This window comes from Chaetodon auriga, chromosome 24 (assembly GCF_051107435.1).
Source record: "Chaetodon auriga isolate fChaAug3 chromosome 24, fChaAug3.hap1, whole genome shotgun sequence".
Lineage (NCBI taxonomy): Eukaryota > Metazoa > Chordata > Actinopteri > Chaetodontiformes > Chaetodontidae > Chaetodon > Chaetodon auriga.
Window position 1 is genome coordinate 52145 of NC_135097.1, and position 18572 is coordinate 70716.

The 18572-nt window shown below is 41.2% G+C and overlaps 1 protein-coding gene across 1 annotated transcript in view; it reads right to left on the minus strand.

Moving 5' to 3' along the window:
- Window positions 1-681: 681 nt before the first annotated feature.
- LOC143317384 (retinal guanylyl cyclase 2-like) overlaps window positions 682-18572 on the minus strand; it is a 103608-nt gene continuing 85717 nt past the window's right edge. Inside the window, exons 17-24 of the mRNA XM_076725530.1 lie at window positions 12276-12439; window positions 11132-11255; window positions 10971-11039; window positions 9046-9220; window positions 7340-7438; window positions 7120-7205; window positions 2395-2480; window positions 682-2226 (exon numbers count right to left, since the gene is read on the minus strand). Coding sequence (XP_076581645.1) covers window positions 2139-2226; window positions 2395-2480; window positions 7120-7205; window positions 7340-7438; window positions 9046-9220; window positions 10971-11039; window positions 11132-11255; window positions 12276-12439 — 891 coding nt within the window. The 3' untranslated portion in view covers window positions 682-2138. The remainder of the gene's footprint in view (window positions 2227-2394; window positions 2481-7119; window positions 7206-7339; window positions 7439-9045; window positions 9221-10970; window positions 11040-11131; window positions 11256-12275; window positions 12440-18572) is intronic.

An 18572-nucleotide genomic window follows, 5' to 3' on the forward strand; every position in this document is an offset into this window, starting at 1 on the left:
CTTTGGAAGAGACAACATCTGACAGTTACTGCCAATTGCCATTCGTTCATTTACACGTGCCCTGCCTGAAGAAGTCGGACTACGGGGAAACATCGTGCGTAGGCACACATTTTGTTATCAGGGAGTTTTTTGGTTAGATTTTTGTAATTTAAACTTTATTGGTTTTTATTTCATTTTAATTCTACTTTGGTTAATAATTTAAAAAAAAAAAAAAAAAGTTTAAATTTAAAATATTAAAGCCATTGTATTTCATTTTCATTTGAATAATAAATAATTTAAAAACACAGTTAACATTTTAAATTTAAATACAATTCATTTCATTTTGATTCTTTTATATATTAAAAAACACACTTTGAGATGAGCTACGGAGCTCAGAATGAGTGGACGGATGTCCACTACAGGAAGGGTTAGTATGTTTATGAACCACGTTCCTGGGGTCAATCTAACCCAGATTTGGCAAACGGAGACTTTTACCAAATCTGGTCTACAGCTACCGACCACAGTCGTAGAGCTACAAGAGTGGCAGTGGCATGCTCGTCTCGACGAGCTCTGTGTTCTCTGTGCACGAGTGTTGACATAGGCCAGCTCCTACTTAGGGAAATCCAACAACGACATATCAAAACAAGCACTTTATTTATCCTAGAACAATTTTTACTGACAACAGAAAGCTGTATACTGAACATTTTATTGAATTATTGGTAACATGGCTGTTTGAAAAACAATGAAAACATGCAAACATCTACATTGTATCTTACAAAGTTTTTAACTCTAACATCTTCTATAATCATTACAGGAAACAGTTATGTAGAAACAAAAATCATTGTGACTCATGGCTCCTTGGATTGTTACTTTGAAACTTCATTCACTAGAAAAGCCATCTGGAAAGATAGTTACATTAAATGGATGATGATTATTTTTCTCATGTATATTTGCACTTTAAAATTTTAATCTTTTTCAGTTTATCTCCAATACAAATATATTGCTCAGGACATTAGGGTTACCATACTAACTTAAAAATGTTATGACCATTACACCACGAGCATAAGAAACTGATAACTGCAGCTCCAGGGGGTCAAAATGTTTAGAGGTAAAACAAAAGGACATGACAGCAGAACCTGGTGGAAGAATTACACTCATTCACAAACTCAATCACATGCATTGATTCATTAGTCACTCATTCCTTCCTCCATTTATCTATTTATTTTTCATTGACTGATTCACATGTTTAATGACTTATTCATTTACACACTGATTACCTGTTCACTCATTCACTAACTGATTCATTCATTTCTTCATTCATTCTTACAGACTTTCATTTATTTAGTCACTCATTCATTTGTTCCTACATCATCTCATAGAGGGAGTCTGGAAACCTAACCAGCATGCATTGCACTGAAGAATGTGTCACACTCTGTGTCCATACAGCTACAGTATATAAAAGGTTTAGCAATGTGTAAATTTACACTGTTTGGAAAAGATACTACTGTATACTCTACCATTGACCCACGAGAGGCACAAAGACTGGTTCATTATTACTGTCAGTGTGGATGCCAGTGACAAATCAAAAGCAGACTGTCATCCAGCTACAAACAGGAAGTAGAAATCACTGTCCATGCAGATTTTACACTTGCCTGTACAGAACTCCATTCAGATTTCATAAGATTTGGCTAAAAAATTCTCACAAACAGATAAAATGTTCTTTAAAGCACGGTCTAGTCCTGGAGTTGGAGGTAGAGTGTGTGTGTGTGTGTGTGTGTGTGTGTGTGTGTGTGTGTGTGTGTGTGCATGCATGTGTGCGCGCACATGTGTGCCCATTTATTATTCACGTTGTGGGGACAAAAACCTGATTACACAGTCACATTGTGGGGACTCACCTTACTTGTGGGGACAAAATACATGTTCCTACAATGTAAATCATTACATTTTAGGGTGAAGACTGAGGATAGGGTTACAAGTTAGGTAAGGGTAGGGTTAGGTTTGGGTAAAAGTAGGGTTAGGAATAGGCAGATAGTGATTAGGGTTAGGGTAAGTCTCCAGGAAATGAATGTAAGTCTATGTAATGTCCCAACAAGTGAATAAAACCTAATGTGTGTGTGTGTGTGTGTGTGTGTGTGTGTGTGTGTGTGTGTGTGTTGGCATTATTTCTTGATCTTTTTCTGTCGATCCAGGAACTTTTGCCTTCTTTCAATTGGAATCTCATCCAGACTGATACCATGATTGCTGGCCCTGAAAGTGACAAGTTAAAGAGAGACACAACAAAGAGCTGAAATATTAATTGATAAAGAAATGGTCACTTTTTTTGGCCGGCAGTGACTTCACCTCGATCTCATGTGTTTCACTGGCAAGTCTCCTCAAAATGATAATCTATTATGTTTGGTAGGTGTGTGTTCTTACCCTCCGGTGAGGTCTGGAGGAACAGGAAGAGGTTTATCGAAACCATCTCTACCCATCAACCAGTAAGTGTCCACCGTGCCTTTCACCTACAAAAACAGTTCATTTAATAACATTTCAATGCACAAACAACTAAATATCACAATCACACTACAGTTCTGGAGCCTAACAGTTGTAAAGCTGAACAGTTCTGGAGCTGCTCTGTTCTGGATGTCAACAGTTGTGGATCTTAAAGGTGACATATTATGACAATTTTTCAGTAAGTTACATAGGTCTATGATTTCCATAAAACACGTTTTTGATGCTGTTTGCTGGAAATAGCTTTTAGGAAAAGATTCTTGCCCCCCTCTATATCCTTCTTTTTCAGCCCCTTTCAGAATGTGCCGTTTCTGGTGTCCGTAGCTTTAAATGCAAATGAGCTGCTGCTGTCCCACCCATGTCACTGTGGTAACGGGGAGAGCGTAGACTCACGTAGCACTGCCCGTGTGAAAGTAGCGGACATGACGGTAGCGAATAGACCGAGTTCTTCAGTAGTTCAACCGTACATGTTCGAACCTGAATCGGATCCTGAAGGAGGGAAGGCTCCTACAGAACCTCAGAGAATTCAGCAGGACGCTCCTGAAAGGTTAGTCAAAGTACATCTTTCTATCTTTTTCTCTTCAATATGAGCGCCGCCTGTACAGGTGGCAGCGTGAGAGGCCCGCAGTTCAGACGGTCAATGCTCACGCTAGGAAGCACCAATCCTAACTTGTAGCATACCAGATTGACAGGGAGAAACTCAGCTAAAAGCCTCTACCAAGGATTGCCACCCAAACAAAACATAATTCATACCGCAATAAATGCGGATGTAACGAAAACACGGAAATAGCGTATGTCCACTTTTGCGCGTCTGCTGATTTCACCACATCACACAAACAACACAAGCCTGGTATCATATGAAAGCAGAGTCGGAAGGTCCTGCTTGTTTACAAAAAGAGGAAGGGGTTTCTAGTAATCACTGGGTTGCTGAGACATTGACCGGTCTAACTGCGCTGTTAGTTTCAGCGCTCCGTCTCATTTACACATGAACGGGCAGAGCACACAGGCGACACTGCTGAGCAGGACTACTGACCATTCATCTCAGGCTGAGAAAAAGTAGCTAGCTAGAGCACACACATTCAAATCTAAAACGCGGGTGCTGTTATTGGTTGAAAATGTTGGTATGCAAGGTTTTGTATTTCTTTAGCTTTATACATGCATGATTTTTTTTTTATTTGTTTGTATCAGCGCTTATGTGGAAATTGTGCAACAATGCAGCCTGAGAACAAATGCTGCCAGGAGGTGCCACAGGTCACAGTATCTTTACCTGCACTTACAGTATGATCATAGTGTATGATTGCAGATAACATGCCACTGCAGATACTCACCTTATGTTATGAATAATAGGTTACAACAAGGCTGCAGCAGTTGGATGAAAGGCCTCCAGGCATGATCAACCATCCAGGTTTAGAACCTGTTTGTCTAAATGTGTTCTCGCTGCAGAACGCATACAACACTTACAGGGCTGATTACGGCCCTTTACCGCTATGGGGGACAGAGCAGTGAGTTTCATCTATAATAACCAACTTCACTGTTCATACACCATAATAAACTAAATATAGTCAGTCATATTTTATCTTGACCATATAACCAGGTTTTTCCTTAGCAAATGCTATATATTATACATTTCTTCACATGAAACATTTTACAGATAAATAAATATTTATTGACTGCAGTCATGAATATTTGTACATGGAAATACAGTACAAGTGAAGGATTCTGAATCCATATTAGAAAAATGTGAATACAGATGTTGACATTATAGAACCTGTTGACTAACATAATGTTCAAATTTTCTCAGTCGTTACAGGTATCTAGCCAATGAGTTTTGTGAGCTGGTGCCGGAGCTTCCTTGGGCAGAAGATTCGAGCAGTCATCCCATCATGCAGATTGACGTTGGGAGTTTCCTGATGCCCAGGGAAGATCCCCTCCGACGACACGTCCAGCAGGATGTTTATCTTCAGAATCTCAGCTCTGTATGATGATGGGTCGACAAAGATCCTCTCCGTGATCATGTCCATCAAATCATCAATATAACCTGTGCAATACACAGACACGCAGGAAAAAGTGAATTATTAGTATCATTTATTAGATCATTCAGCAACTGCAAATATAGTGAGTTTGCACTTTGAATTTTGTAGTTTCTCAGGTATTTAAGTGTGTGTTTTTTTGGTTTATTTATTGTGTTGAAAGAACTGACTTGTGGTACTTTGTGTCTTTTTGTCATGTACAATATAAATGTTTGTTCTTTGACTAAATAAAAAAAAAAGGGTTCACACTTAAGAATGTGGTTAGTCTTCACTGGTTTGGCTGTCTCCGTTCATGGACTTTGGAAAGCTCAGTTTGAAAAGAGGATCTCCTGATGATGTGGTCGCTTGTCCTCTATCAGTATTCTCGTTGTACTGAAGTGCATAACAACAGTAGTCCTTGCAGGACACAGTAGCCTGGACAGCTGTAACAACAGTATATTGTTATGATAACAGGGCATACTTAGGAGTAAAACATGACAGCACTGTTATAGTGTAAATTCAAGCACTAAAGGCTGCAACAGCTCACTGCTACACTTGATCAATAGCAGGTAACTGTAATGATGCACTGGCCTATATAAAAAGAAGTGACATCAACCTTATCTTACATGAATAGCTATGCCAACAGCTACATACAGCATAAAAATAAAGGAAAGAAAAAACGCTTGGAGTGTGGGCTGGCATGTAGCAGTCTCAACCATACACTCGTTTTGCCCTAGGCTTTTCTAACATACTCCAGTTTAGAAAACGTTTCCAAATGCATTATTTTCATAAATTCTTGAAGCTTAGGCCCTGCGGAGCGTCTGTGTATGTATCGCTTGACCGACCGGGTCGCTGGGTTTCCATATGGAGACCATGCTGATTGCGAACTAGAACCTAGCGGTTAGCGTTAGCTTGTGCTATGTCGCAAAGCACTTCTTGGTTAATTCGTGTTAAACTGCAAAATGAACACAGCTTAATATTTGTGAATGCTGGCATCTCCTTCGAACATGTATTCACTCATTTGCAAGATCAGAAACGTGGTGTGATGGACCAAAAGCTACGGTAGCAGCGAGCTAACCTGGGATGGCTGGAGTCGTAGTCTCGAAGCTAGCGGTTAGCCTGACATCGTTCTCAATGGCAAAACACACACGCTACAACACGCAAGAGTTCGCGCTAATCTACTGAAGAAACACACAGCTAATTATTTGTATACTTACATGTCCCTTGTCTGCACGTAATCCACGCAAAGATGGAAGTGAGCCCTCCTTTAGAGAAAGTATCCCAGCTAATCCTGCCTCGTACTGACCGGGGTTGGCGGAACAGTCAGCCTCGAAGTGGTTAGCACACACCAGCAGGTTTTTGCCAACTGTAGCGGGGACGTTGCCTTCAGAAATTCAATTCACGCCGCTCCTCTGTCCTCTGCGGCTGGGAGCCGATGGAGCGATTTGTGCTCGTCTTTACAGCCACCAACAGAACACTGTGTGTGGCAGCTCGACATGATTCCTACCACGGTGCATTCGATAGCAACATCGCAGATCTGTGAGAAGGTAGCGTATCTGGTGGGTGGAGAGACGCCAGGGAGAGGAGTAGGGGTGGTGGCTGGTGGGTGGGAGCATGCAAATATCCAGACTTATTACGCAACAGTACTCCCGGAACTCCAATGGCTCGTTTGGAAGGGTGCTTTCACAAATCCGTATCTTACTCAAAAAAGCACGGACGGTCTTATTTCACACTTTGTATGCGTGTGGTAGCACCACAGACACAAAATAACACCCCAAATCCCAGAAAAAGTGGGTTTTTCATAATATGGGACCTTTAATACTTCTGGCGCTGAACAACTCTGGAGTCGTATTGCACTAGTAACCAAACACTTTACATTCTAACAATATTTACCGTAACTTCCTTATTGTGTAAATCATATTTAATGCTACAATCACATCATTATACTCTCCAAGACTGATGTCAAACTTTCTGCCTTTGATATTTGTTCAAAAACATTTTAACACACAGTCAGAAAAACCAATCAACTCTTCAAGACCATTGATTAAGATACCATGGTCAACATTATCAAATGTTAGATCTTAGATCTAAGAGGACAAGAACTGAGACTATATTTTCATCTGAATTTAGTCTGAGGTCGCTGACTTTTTTTTAGCCAGAGCAGTTTCAGTGCTGTGGTTTGTTCTAAAGTGGTTTGTTATATCAGTGGTGACATTATTCGTGCATCATGGGTATTCCTCTGAATTCCAGTGGGTCTCATCCAGTGGGAAGCCAGGATTTGACTTCATGGCAACTAAGGTGTGGCTTCCAAGGCATGATGGGGTTTGGCAGAATTCCTTTGTTCTGAGTTTGTTATCAGGTTTAGATTATGCATGTCGGCCTTTGTTCAGGCTTCTGGCTTTACATGCAGGCCTGTCTACATTCATCCATGTGTTGAGTCCAACAGACTACAATAAACTATAATAATAATAACTAATATAATAAACTTTTATGGTCAATGTCACAGTATTACATGTCTGAGCAATGTGCTTTATAGTTACATTACAAAACTGTATTTCAAGAAAAAAAAAAAAAACTGCATTTCAGTAAGTTAACATCTCATGCTGTGTCTGAAGCTAAATGTGTGAGCAGGTGTGTGTACCTGTGCCTTTCTGGTGTCTATGTGGTATCCCAGTTTCAGACTGGTCAGGGCCTTCACTGTGCTCAGACTGACATGGATCCTATAGGCTGGAGACCACAAACACCAGATGATTATTGAGTATTAGTTATTTATCTTGATTGAGTCACCATTGAAACACAAACACAACATTTGCTGCACAATTTCAATTAATAAATCACTGATTTGATTGTTTTCTACATACGCAGTCCAGTGGCTTCCATGTGTGAGGCCGTGGTCACTGTGTCTCCAAACAGACAATACCTGGGCATTGTGAGACCCACCACGCCTGCTACCACTGCACCTGAAGAGACAGACAGGTCGAGGTTTGAATAAAAAAAAAAACACTTCTGCAGTTCAGACCACATAAACTTCACCAACTACCCAAAAATAGTATTACATACTCAGTCACCACCTACCACACAACATTTTGCGTCATTATAGTACCTCTTCCTGGTGAAACCATCCTTATTGCTCAATTCTTTCTAAAATATACTCAAACTCTTTTTTAATCAACAGATGAAAACAGGAAGTGATTCCTTCCCTATACTATAACCTTACTTTCCCTTATTTTTATCTTGTCTACCACCCTCTCCACTATATCTTATTGTCGATCTACACTACAAGTTATTCAAACCCCCCCTTCTTGCATGTCCTGAGACAACTTCTGCTGTGATGTGGTCGTATATAAATAAAACTAAACTGAACCGAACAACCCAGTTGTCAGATCCTGTAGTAGGAGCACACACATATAAAAACTAGATTTAAATGTTCAAGTGCTGCCCTCACCACCATCAATCTGCCCTCCACCACCCACTCCACCTCCAGAGACAATGGTGCAAAGCTCACTGAGAACAGGAACAGAACACTTTGATTTTTCAACACTGTAAAAGGTTTTTCTGTCCTCTGGCTATCAGCTACTCTAGAGTCAGAAGATTCACTTCATCACCTGTCTTCCTCCATAACTCCAAACTGGGTGCAGACCCATGTCTCTGTTTCACTGCTCTCACTGTCCCCCTCTTCACCTGAGTCAGTTTCAAATGCTGCCTGCATTTTTCCTTTTCAGGTGAGGCACCTTCAAGACCTCACCTTCATCCTCCATGTCAATTTAATTTCCTTCCAGCACCTGTTTCATGTCTTGTGTCTGACTCTGGTTCTGTTTTCTTTCTCTCAGTAGCTGCATCATTGGAAACCTGGCCTGACGTAGACTTTCTCTCTGGACATATTCTGGCTCTGTCTCTCTCCACCACAAATAAAACACTTCATTGTCTCTGATATCGCACATATCACAATCACAGCCATCCACTCTGAGTGTGAATCATGAGGATCATGTGGAGCTTCCTTCTGTGTGACATGTTTTAACAGAGGAGACTGATGGGCTGAGCAGACTTTCTTCATCTGTGACACTATTTTTACATGTCGTGATAACTCTTGTCAGCACTTCCTCTCGAATGAACAGACGAACATAGGATATAGTTACTTTTTACTTAAAAAAAAAAAAAAAAAAAAAACTTCTTGTACTATGGCAAAAACCAAACTGGTTGATCAGCAGCAGTCAGATGGTGCAGACAGTTTATAAATCACACATATTTGCATGCTTGAAAGAACAGGTTGTGTGTCTATGAGCACAAATTGACTGTTTTGGTAGGGTGGCTAATGACAGGCCGATGTTTAGCTGATGACAGACCGATGACTGGCTGGTGAAATTTCTGGTGTAATGTCAGTGATGGCAAACAGAAAGGGGTAAAGTATATGTGTGTTTTTGTGGTTTTGGTTATGTTGTTACTGTAGAACTAAGGCAACATGATAAGGTATAGTGTCCAGCAGAATTTTTTCATTCATAGGGTTAGGGTTTCATGTTCTGCTGCATCAAATCAAAACATTAAAAAGGGTTGAACTGCACGTGTATACCTGAGTGCAGTCCGATGCGTATTTTGACTTTAATCTCAGGCATGTGTCTGATCTTAAAAGCTGCTATGGAGTGCAGGATGTCCAGAGACATGTTGGCCACTTCAGCTGCATGTCGAATCCCATTTCTGTTGGGAACACCTGAAGCCACCATGTAGGCATCTCCTATGGTTTCTACCTGCAAACAAAACGTATAGAGAAAACTTGACAGCAGTGTGGGGGAAACATTTATTTCAACAGCAAATTTACTGAGGGTCAGTGAATCCTCATCCACACATCGACCATTTACAGCTGACGTCATATGAGTCACAAACTTTGACTACAGTTACATGAAGATGTCAAAAAGGTGAGCAGTGAGACAGACAGGTAAGCAGTGAGTAGGGATGGGAATTGACAAGATTTTAATGATTCCAATTCCATTTTCAATTCTGTTTAACAATTTGGTTTTTTATCGATTCTCTTATTGATTCTCATTTGGAAAAAAGGAAAACAAACAGCTCGATTAGCATCAGCTTTGTTTAGTTTAGAAGTAACATGACCAACAATGAGGTCTTAAGAGGGCCACAGCCTAGGGCTCCTCGATGGGGTGCCAGGGGGTCCCCAGAAAAATTAATTTGTTTTGAAAATAAATAGATAATAATAATAATAATAATAATAATAATAATAATAATAATAATAATAATAATAAATACTCTTCTGTAGAAATTAACAAAATACAACATAAATTATTCTGTGGCAATTACACCAGAATGTCCAGTAACATGTTCAACACTTTTCTAATAGAAATTGAAATTCTCCTTTTTAAAAGGATATGAGCTGAGCACTCAAAAATAAAACTACGCCAGCCAGTGACAAATACAATCAAGTAAAGTCCAATGGAACTGTGCATTGTGCAATTCTGCAAACATTAAATATGAAGAATTAACAATTCTTTTGCAGAAAAATAAGCATATCTGCTTTTTCAGGAAGGATACGCGATCTTTTTGGACTTGTGGTGTCTCCAGCTGTGGAGAACACCCTCTCAGACGGGGTGGAGGACGCCTGCACACACACAAAGCTTTCAGCCAGTCCTGACAGCAGGGCCAGAGTCTCCCTCTCACTCCACCACCATAGGGTGGCGTTATCCTTGCAGGGGATGGGTGGCACGCTTCTGTACAGCTGGATCTCCTGATCCACTCGATAGCTACAGGTGGATGTGAACTGGAGCAAGTCCTGCCAGCCTCTGAGCCAGACAGACTCTGTCTCTCGTCATCTAAATGTAATGTGTGAGAAGGCATTCATTTAACGTTAACAGTTGGTAATAGCAGGTTTTACGATGAGGCAAATGGCGCTAACATAGTAGGCAGTGTTAGTTAGTTAGTTACTTAGGACGTGCTAATGTTGCCGCTGCTGCTGCCGGAGAGGATCAAAAACACAAACGTTTGCAAAATTGGCAAACGATTCTGAGGAATTGAAACGCTGGAAACCGGTTCTCAACAAGAACCGGTTTTCGATTCCCATCTCTAGCGGTGAGACAGACAGGTACAGAGATTTTTTTTTTGTTAGTTTGTTATTAGAGACACTGTTACACTGAGCTGTGGGTGAGCTTTAATGAAACTCACTTTTAGTCTGAACTGAGGCTGAGGCTGAAACTGAAACAAGTTTTTTACTGAAACAGTTTCATGTGGATGAACAATGAGAAAAAGTTAAACGTCATCGTTCTTTTTTTGGGGGGGGGGGCTTTTTAGCCTTTATGATAGAAGCAGCTGAAGATATGACAGGAAAGGGGGCAGAGAGAGGGGATGACACGCAGCAAATGAGCTGCAGGTGGGAGTTAAACCTGCGGCCACTGCAGAGGACTGACAGCCTCAATACATGGAGCACACACCCAACCAACTGAGCTATAGGGGCGCCGCACATGATCATTCTTGAAGTTGAATCATTCCTACCTTGTAGACATCATGAGTAGCAATGATGGCATCAAACATGGTGTAGAGGTCATTCAGCAGGTCAACCACCTGCACATGTGCACGCGCACACACACCACACACACAGAGTTTTAGTTAAACAGTGATGGACTCTTATCAGCAGCTATTGAAACAGTTAATACCTCGATGGGTTCACTGAGAGCCGAGATGGTCGTAAATCCAACTATATCACTGAAGTAAAGAGTGCAGTCTGAATAATGTTCAGGTTGGACCGGCCTCCCTTTCTTCAGAGCCTGAGCCACAGACCTGGAACACACACAGGTTTATTAAGATTTAAGAATTAAACAATATCCCTGGAAATACTTCACACCCTTCTGCAGCTCCTTTTCGTTGTATTTAATAAAACTACAGGTTTGATGTTCTTTGGTACTGCTGTTCTCTTTAGATCTGCTTTTTAACCTCTGTTTATTTAGATGTTCTCAAATTGTGTCCATGAACAGTCTGCTGAATTAGCTGTTAGCGGCTCCTGTTTGCAGTGTACTCATGAATGTACAGACAACCATCACTGGATTACTCTGACAATGAATAAAACAGAAAAAAATGAGAACAGCAAGTTATGAAGAGTCTTTTTTAATCAGCTTTCTAAGAGGATTTCTGGAGGTTTTTCCTGGATCATCAGAGATAAAGATCTCCTGAGGAAGTTGAAGTCACACTGAATGACGTCTACATCTGTTTCAAGTCTGTGAGTTCATATTTGACTAACTTGGAAGATTTTTTACTCCAATTCACTTCCTGCTGTATCTTTGCCTCCCGTTCAACTCTCCATGACCAACCCCCCAACCCAGAGGAGGCTTTCATCTTTCTTTTTGTCTCTGCCATGCTGAATGTCCACGTCTGTCAGGGAGCACATACTGTCACTTCAACAGGCTTCAAGTGAGATTATGAACGATGTGTTAAATTATGGAGGAGCTCAGGGAAGGTTTCATCTCCACCTATTCCTGAGACGCTCATCCTGTCTGAATGTAGCCAAAGTCATTTTAAAAAGGAGTGACAGACCTTAAATCAGGAAGGTGCAGATGATTTTTGCTGGAAGCAACCACGTGTTGTTACTGTGCCAAACTTGTACTTTATTAGACCCAGACTTTATTGATCCAATTTGAGAAATTCTTTTGTTGCAGCAGCATGTAAACATATACATAAACATAAAATACATAGAATAAAGAAGAATAGGGATGAGAATAAAACTAAGAAAAGAATGCTCTTAAAAAATATGAATCTATAAACATAGAACAGCAGCAATTATCTCACTTTTTGAATGTGTCTTACTTTGGCAGGAGCTGTCCAACCAGTTTCTCTGTCTTGTTTCTCTCAACCTCCAGTTCATCTGTTCGCTCTCTGATTAGATCCTCCAGGTTTGAACTGTACTGCTCCAGCATCCGCAACATGGAGTCAATGATGTTTGCCCTCTTTCCTCTGTTGATTCCCCGAAACTGAAAACACGAAACGCATGACAGCTGTTCTCAGGAAAAATCAGCTCAGAAGTTCCCTGTTTTAAAACCGAATGAACAGCCAGTATTTTATGATACAACTGCTACAGACACAGAGCTCTCTACATGAGCCAGCAGAAGCAGCTGCTGACATGCAGCTCAAGAGAACATAGTTTACAGTGACATTCGAACATTGAGCAGTTTGTAGTCATGTTGTTTAACTGATCTGAAAGTACAGCTGTCTTAAGTTTTAACGTGTGCTTTTAAATGTGTGAAGCAAAAAAAACAAAAAACTACCAGCAGTTTTCCAAAAGTCAGCGTTTGTACATGAGACTTTGCACATTAGCCAATCAACAGAACCAGTCAGCTACTAACAATGTAACAAGTTTAAGATGGAAGTGATGATGTCATGTCGAGTATGATGGCATGTTGCCATTAAGGACTTTATAACCTTAAGCCTTTATCTTATTAGAGATGCCATCCAACCTTTTCATACAAGATGAAATGATGAACAGAATAACTGTCAAAAGTAATGAATCTGAGGGTGGAGTGATAAGATGAATGTAGAGGTTCAAGAGTTGAGCCAGAGGTGCGTCTATAGACATCACCAGAATCCAAATGACTTCAATTTCAAAGGGTCATTATAGTTGGTGACTTTAATCTTCACATTGACAACACCTCACAAATTTTTTAAACAATTCTAAATATTTTATCCTCATGCCTCTGGCCCCACACACACTACTCTAGACATGTCTCTGAATTCAGACTTTGTCTTTGACCATAAAGGTATTACCTTTGATGCACCTTAACTGCATGCTATAAATAACCTAGAAACATACAATGCTCTCCTGCATTGCTAATGAGCTCCATGAAGCCACATTTTCCAGCTACTTTTAATAAGGCTAATCACCCTCTTCACTTCAGTAATATAAATGACCATGTTAGTTGGTTTAATGAGTTGTCAGCTCTTCATGCCTCCACTTCACACAAGTCCAGGGCTGTCCCAGTTATTAATGAAACCCTTAACATCAACAGCAGCATCATCAACAGAGAGGAGAATATAGGAAGGCAGAACGTAGATGGAAATAAATCATCACCTCCATATGCATACCTGTTGTCACTGGGATTTGAAAATTTGGTAAATTTTCAGCTGACCTGCCCTGGGCTGTCCCACCACCCTTATCACTGTCCACATCCATCTTACATTAAGACAAGTGTACACACAGCGAATCCCAACATCACTACAAGGCAACTACTAGCTTTAAAATATCAGAGCAACAAGCATTGGATTAACTAGTTCCAACATTAAGTGACTACAGTTAGTTGGTCATAATCAGATACCTAGCTGGAAGTGAAATACTGTGAACATGCCTGGATTATATAAATCTATATAAAATTTAAGTACAGTTTGTGTTACTTGAAGGATATGTACACACCACTCACACATTATACTTCAGTTGTGATTTTAAGAGAGGCTACTGGCAATTGAGACAATTGGTAGGAGAGGGTGATCACAAATGGATTACAGAGACAGTATAAATACAGTCAATGGTACTTTTCTGTCCATATGACACTGAAATCTATGTGGCACCTTTCAGTGATATACCTGCATAAACTTTCATCCTTCTTGTTCTTTGTGTTTTAAATTGATATACAGTAGCATTAAAAGTTTGGACACACTTCTCATTCAATGTTTTTCTTTATTCAATGGTTTTATCTTTTAAATTGTAAATTAATACTGAAGACATCCAAACTATGAAGGAACACATATCGAATTATGTAGTAAACAACAAAGTGTTTAAAAAAAAAAAAAAAAGTTTTGCATTTTAGATCAGTGGTTCCCAACCTTTTTTGTCTTGTGTACCCCTTGAGCCTTTTTGTCATACCATGAGTACCCCCTCACTCATACATGTTCATGATTCTCCAAAAGTAGAACATAACACAACTGAATATTCAACACAAGTCATTTTATTTCATCTTCTTAAATTGAACAATTAATATTCAGGCATTATCTTCTTATTTAACTCAAATTAAACATAAAATTATGTTGCCTTCAAGGCGATAAAAATGATAAATATAAGAAATAATTTTACAGTAAACGTTTGTATTATTAATACTGTATTATTAATACTAATATATTATGATTATATTATTATGTAGAAATTAGAAAAAAGAATACAAATAGTAATATAAACTAGACAATTTCCCTGCGGGAAATTTTGAAAGGGCCACGGGGTCTACTGCCCGACCGCGTACATATACATTACATTATATGCCCATATGTCTGTTTATTTGTGTGTGGGAGCATGAGAGAGAAGTGCTCACAGAGGTACTGAGCCTCAGAGGTTGCCACAGCAACTTCAGAGCCCCTCCCAATCATGCTCTATGAGACACAGCTGCTCACGCACACACACGCCCCCTCTCAGCACTCAGGCACACATGCACCCAGAGAGAGAAAAAGAGACAGAGACAGAAGTGGCCGGGCTTAGAGGCTGCTAATTGAAATTCTGTAAGTCTCACACATTTTTCCAGCACATTGTGAGAGAGAGGACAAGTTTGTCTACAACTGTGGAAAAAATCATGCCTGTAGTGTGTAAACTGTGGCCGGGAGGAGCGTGGAAAGACTGAAAATCTGGAGCTTTTTTTAGGCTCTCTGCCACTGAGGCTCAGTGGTTGTCACGGCAACTTGAGCTGGTTGCCCATGACGATAAGGGCAGACAGAGAGGGGCGACAGAAAAGCGGAGAAAACGAGCGATTTTCTGCCTCTGCACTCCTCTCACATTTGGGCTTCTCCTGAGAGAACGGTAGCCCCTATCAGAAAAACAAAGACACCGTGAGCGCCTTGAGGACTTCCTGAACGATTTGGTGTAATTTTGTGTTTCTACAGCGTATTTTGTGGACACAGTCGCGAGTTGAAAACGGGGCTCCTTTCTGCTCTCTCCAAAAATCTTTGTATTGGAGTGCATGGAGAGCAGAGACAGACGTGGCCGCGCTTAGAGGCGCGTGGAAAGAGCAAAAATCTAGGCGTTTTTTTTCGGCTCTCTCCCACTCTAGCGATGATGTCACCCACTCTAGCCTCTAACTGTCCGCGCAATACACACCCATTGAAATCAGAGAATTTCTCCAAAAACGCTCATGGTCATTGATGAGGGATTACTCAAAAACTACACGAGTTATCAAAACGTGGCTTAATACACCAATAGACAAGACTTGTGTCTACAATTTAAAGTTTAAATGGAGTCTCTAGGTGAAAGTATGCCGGAGCAGTAGCCATTAGAAAAAGGGAAAAAAAAATTTTGTTTTTCGAGCTCCTCCCATTCATTTCTTATGGGAAACGAAAACTATTCTATTCTGTAGAGAAAAATAATAGCACGCCGATCCCGATCGAGACGCACGTTTTGATATAACATTTGCGTGGGTGCTCCCAAAACTGTAGGAGGAGTAGCGGTCCGAAATTTGACACGGAAGAGGAAGAATAACTAGACAATTTCCCTGCGGGAAATTTTGAAAGGGCCACGGGGTCTACTGCCCGACCGCGTACATATATATTACATTATATGCCCATTTTGTCTCTCTGTGTGTGAGGGAGCATGAGAGAGAAGTGCTCACAGAGGTACTGAGCCTCAGAGGTTGCCACAGCAACTTCAGAGCCCCTCCCAATCATGCTCTATGAGACACAGCTGCGCACGCACGCACACGCCCCCTCTCAGCACTCAGGCACACATGCACTCAGAGAGAGAAAAAGAGACAGAGACAGACATGGCCGGGCTTAGAGGCCTCTAATTCAAATTCTGTAAGTCTCACACATTTTTCCAGCACATTGTGAGAGAGAGGACAAGTTTGTCTGCAACTGTGGAAAAAATCATGCCTGTAGTGTGTAAACTGTGGCCGGGAGGAGCCTGGAAAGACAGAAAATCTGGAGTTTTTTTTAGGCTCTCTGCCACTGAGGCCCAGTGGTTGTCATGGCAATTTGGCTTGGTTGCCCATGACGATAGGGGCAGACAGAGAGGGGCGACAGAAAAGCGGAGAAAACGAGCGATTTTCTGCCTCTGCACTCCTCTCACATTTGGGCTTCTCCTGAGAGAACGGAAGCTCCTATCAGAAAAACAAAGACACCGTGAGCGCCTTGAGGACTTCCTGAACGTTTTGGTGTAATTTTATGCTTCTACAGCATATATTGTGGACACAGTCGCGAGTTGAAAACAGGGCTCCTTTCTGCTTCTCTCCGAAAATCTTTGTATTGGAGTGCATGGGGAGCAGAGACAGACATGGCCGCGCTTAGAGGCTGCTAATTCAAATTCTGTAACTCTCACAGATTTTTCGATCACATTGTGAGAGAGAGGACAAGTTTGTCTACAACTGTGGAAAAAATCATGCCTGTAGAGTGTAAACTGTGGCCGGGAGGAGCGTGGAAAGAGCAAAAACCTAGTCGTTTTTAATCGGCTCTCTCCCACTCTAGCGATGATGTCACCCACTCTAGCCTCTAACTGTCCGCGCAATACACACCCATTGAAATCTGAGAATTTCTCCAAAAACGCTCATGGTCATTGATGAGGGATTATTCAAAAACTACATGAGTTATCAAAACGTGGCTTAAAACAGCAATAGACAAGACTTGTGTCTACAATTTAAAGTTTAAATGGAGTCTCTAGGTGAAAGTATGCCGGAGCAGTAGCCAGTAGAAAAAGTGCGACAATTTTTACCACCTCCCATTCATTTCTTATGGGAAATTTATCGCAGTTTTTCGCGACTTACGTCGCGAAAAACTGCGATAAATTTAAGAAAAATAATAGCATAGCGATCCCGATCAAGACGCACGTTTTGATGTAACATTTGCGTGGGTGCTCCCAAAACTGTAGGAGGAGTAGCGAATCGAAAAAAGCACGGAAGAGGAAGAATAACTAGACAATTTCCCTGCGGGAAATTTTGAAAGGGCCACGGGGTCTACTGCCCGACCGCGTACATATACATTACATTATATGCCCATATGTCTGTTTATTTCCATGTGGGAGCATGAGAGAGAAGTGCTCACAGAGGTACTGAGCCTCAGAGGTTGCCACAGCAACTTCAGAGCCCCTCCCAATCATGCTCTATGAGACCCAGCTGCGCACGCACACACACGCCCCCTCTAAGCACTCAGGCACACATGCACTCAGAGAGAGAAAAAGAGACAGAGACAGACATGGCCGGGCTTAGAGGCCTCTAATTCAAATTCTGTAAGTCTCACACATTTTTCCAGCACATTGTGAGAGAGAGGACAAGTTTGTCTGCAACTGTGGAAAAAATCATGCCTGTAGTGTGGAAACTGTGGCCGGGAGGAGCGTGGAAAGACAGAAAATCTGGAGTTAAAAAAAGGCTCTCTGCCACTCTGACTACTTAGGCTCAGAGGTTGTCACGGCAACTTGAGCTGGTTGCCCATGACGATAAGGGCAGACAGACAGGGGCGACAGAAAAGCGGAGAAAACGAGCCATTTTCTGCCTCTGCACTCCTCTCACATTTGGGCTTCTCCTGAGAGAACGGTAGCTCCTATCAGAAAAACAAAGACACCGTGAGCGCCTTGAGGACTTCCTGAACGATTTGGTGTAATTTTGTGTTTCTACAGAATATTTTGTGGACACAGTCGCGAGTTGAAAACAGGGCTCCTTTCTGCTTCTCTCCGAAAATCTTTGTATTGGAGTGCATGGGGAGCAGAGACAGACATGGCCGCGCTTAGAGGCTGCTAACTCAAATTCTGTAAGTCTCACAGATTTTTTGAGCACATTGTGAGAGAGAGGACAAGTTTGTCTACAACTGTGGAAAAAATCACGCCTGTAGAGCGTAAACTGTGGCCAGGAGGAGCGTGGAAAGAGCAAAAATCTAGGCGTTTTTTTCGGCTCTCTCCCACTCTAGCGATGATGTCACCCACTCTAGCCTCTAACTGTCCACGCAATACACACCCATTGAAATCTGAGAATTTCTCCAAAAACGCTCATGGTCATTGATGAGGGATTACTCAAAAACTACACGAGTTATCAAAACGTGGCTTAATACACCAATAGACAAGACTTGTGTCTACAATTTAAAGTTTAAATGGAGTCTCTAGGTGAAAGTATGCCGGAGCAGTAGCCAGTAGAAAAAGTGCGACAATTTTTACCG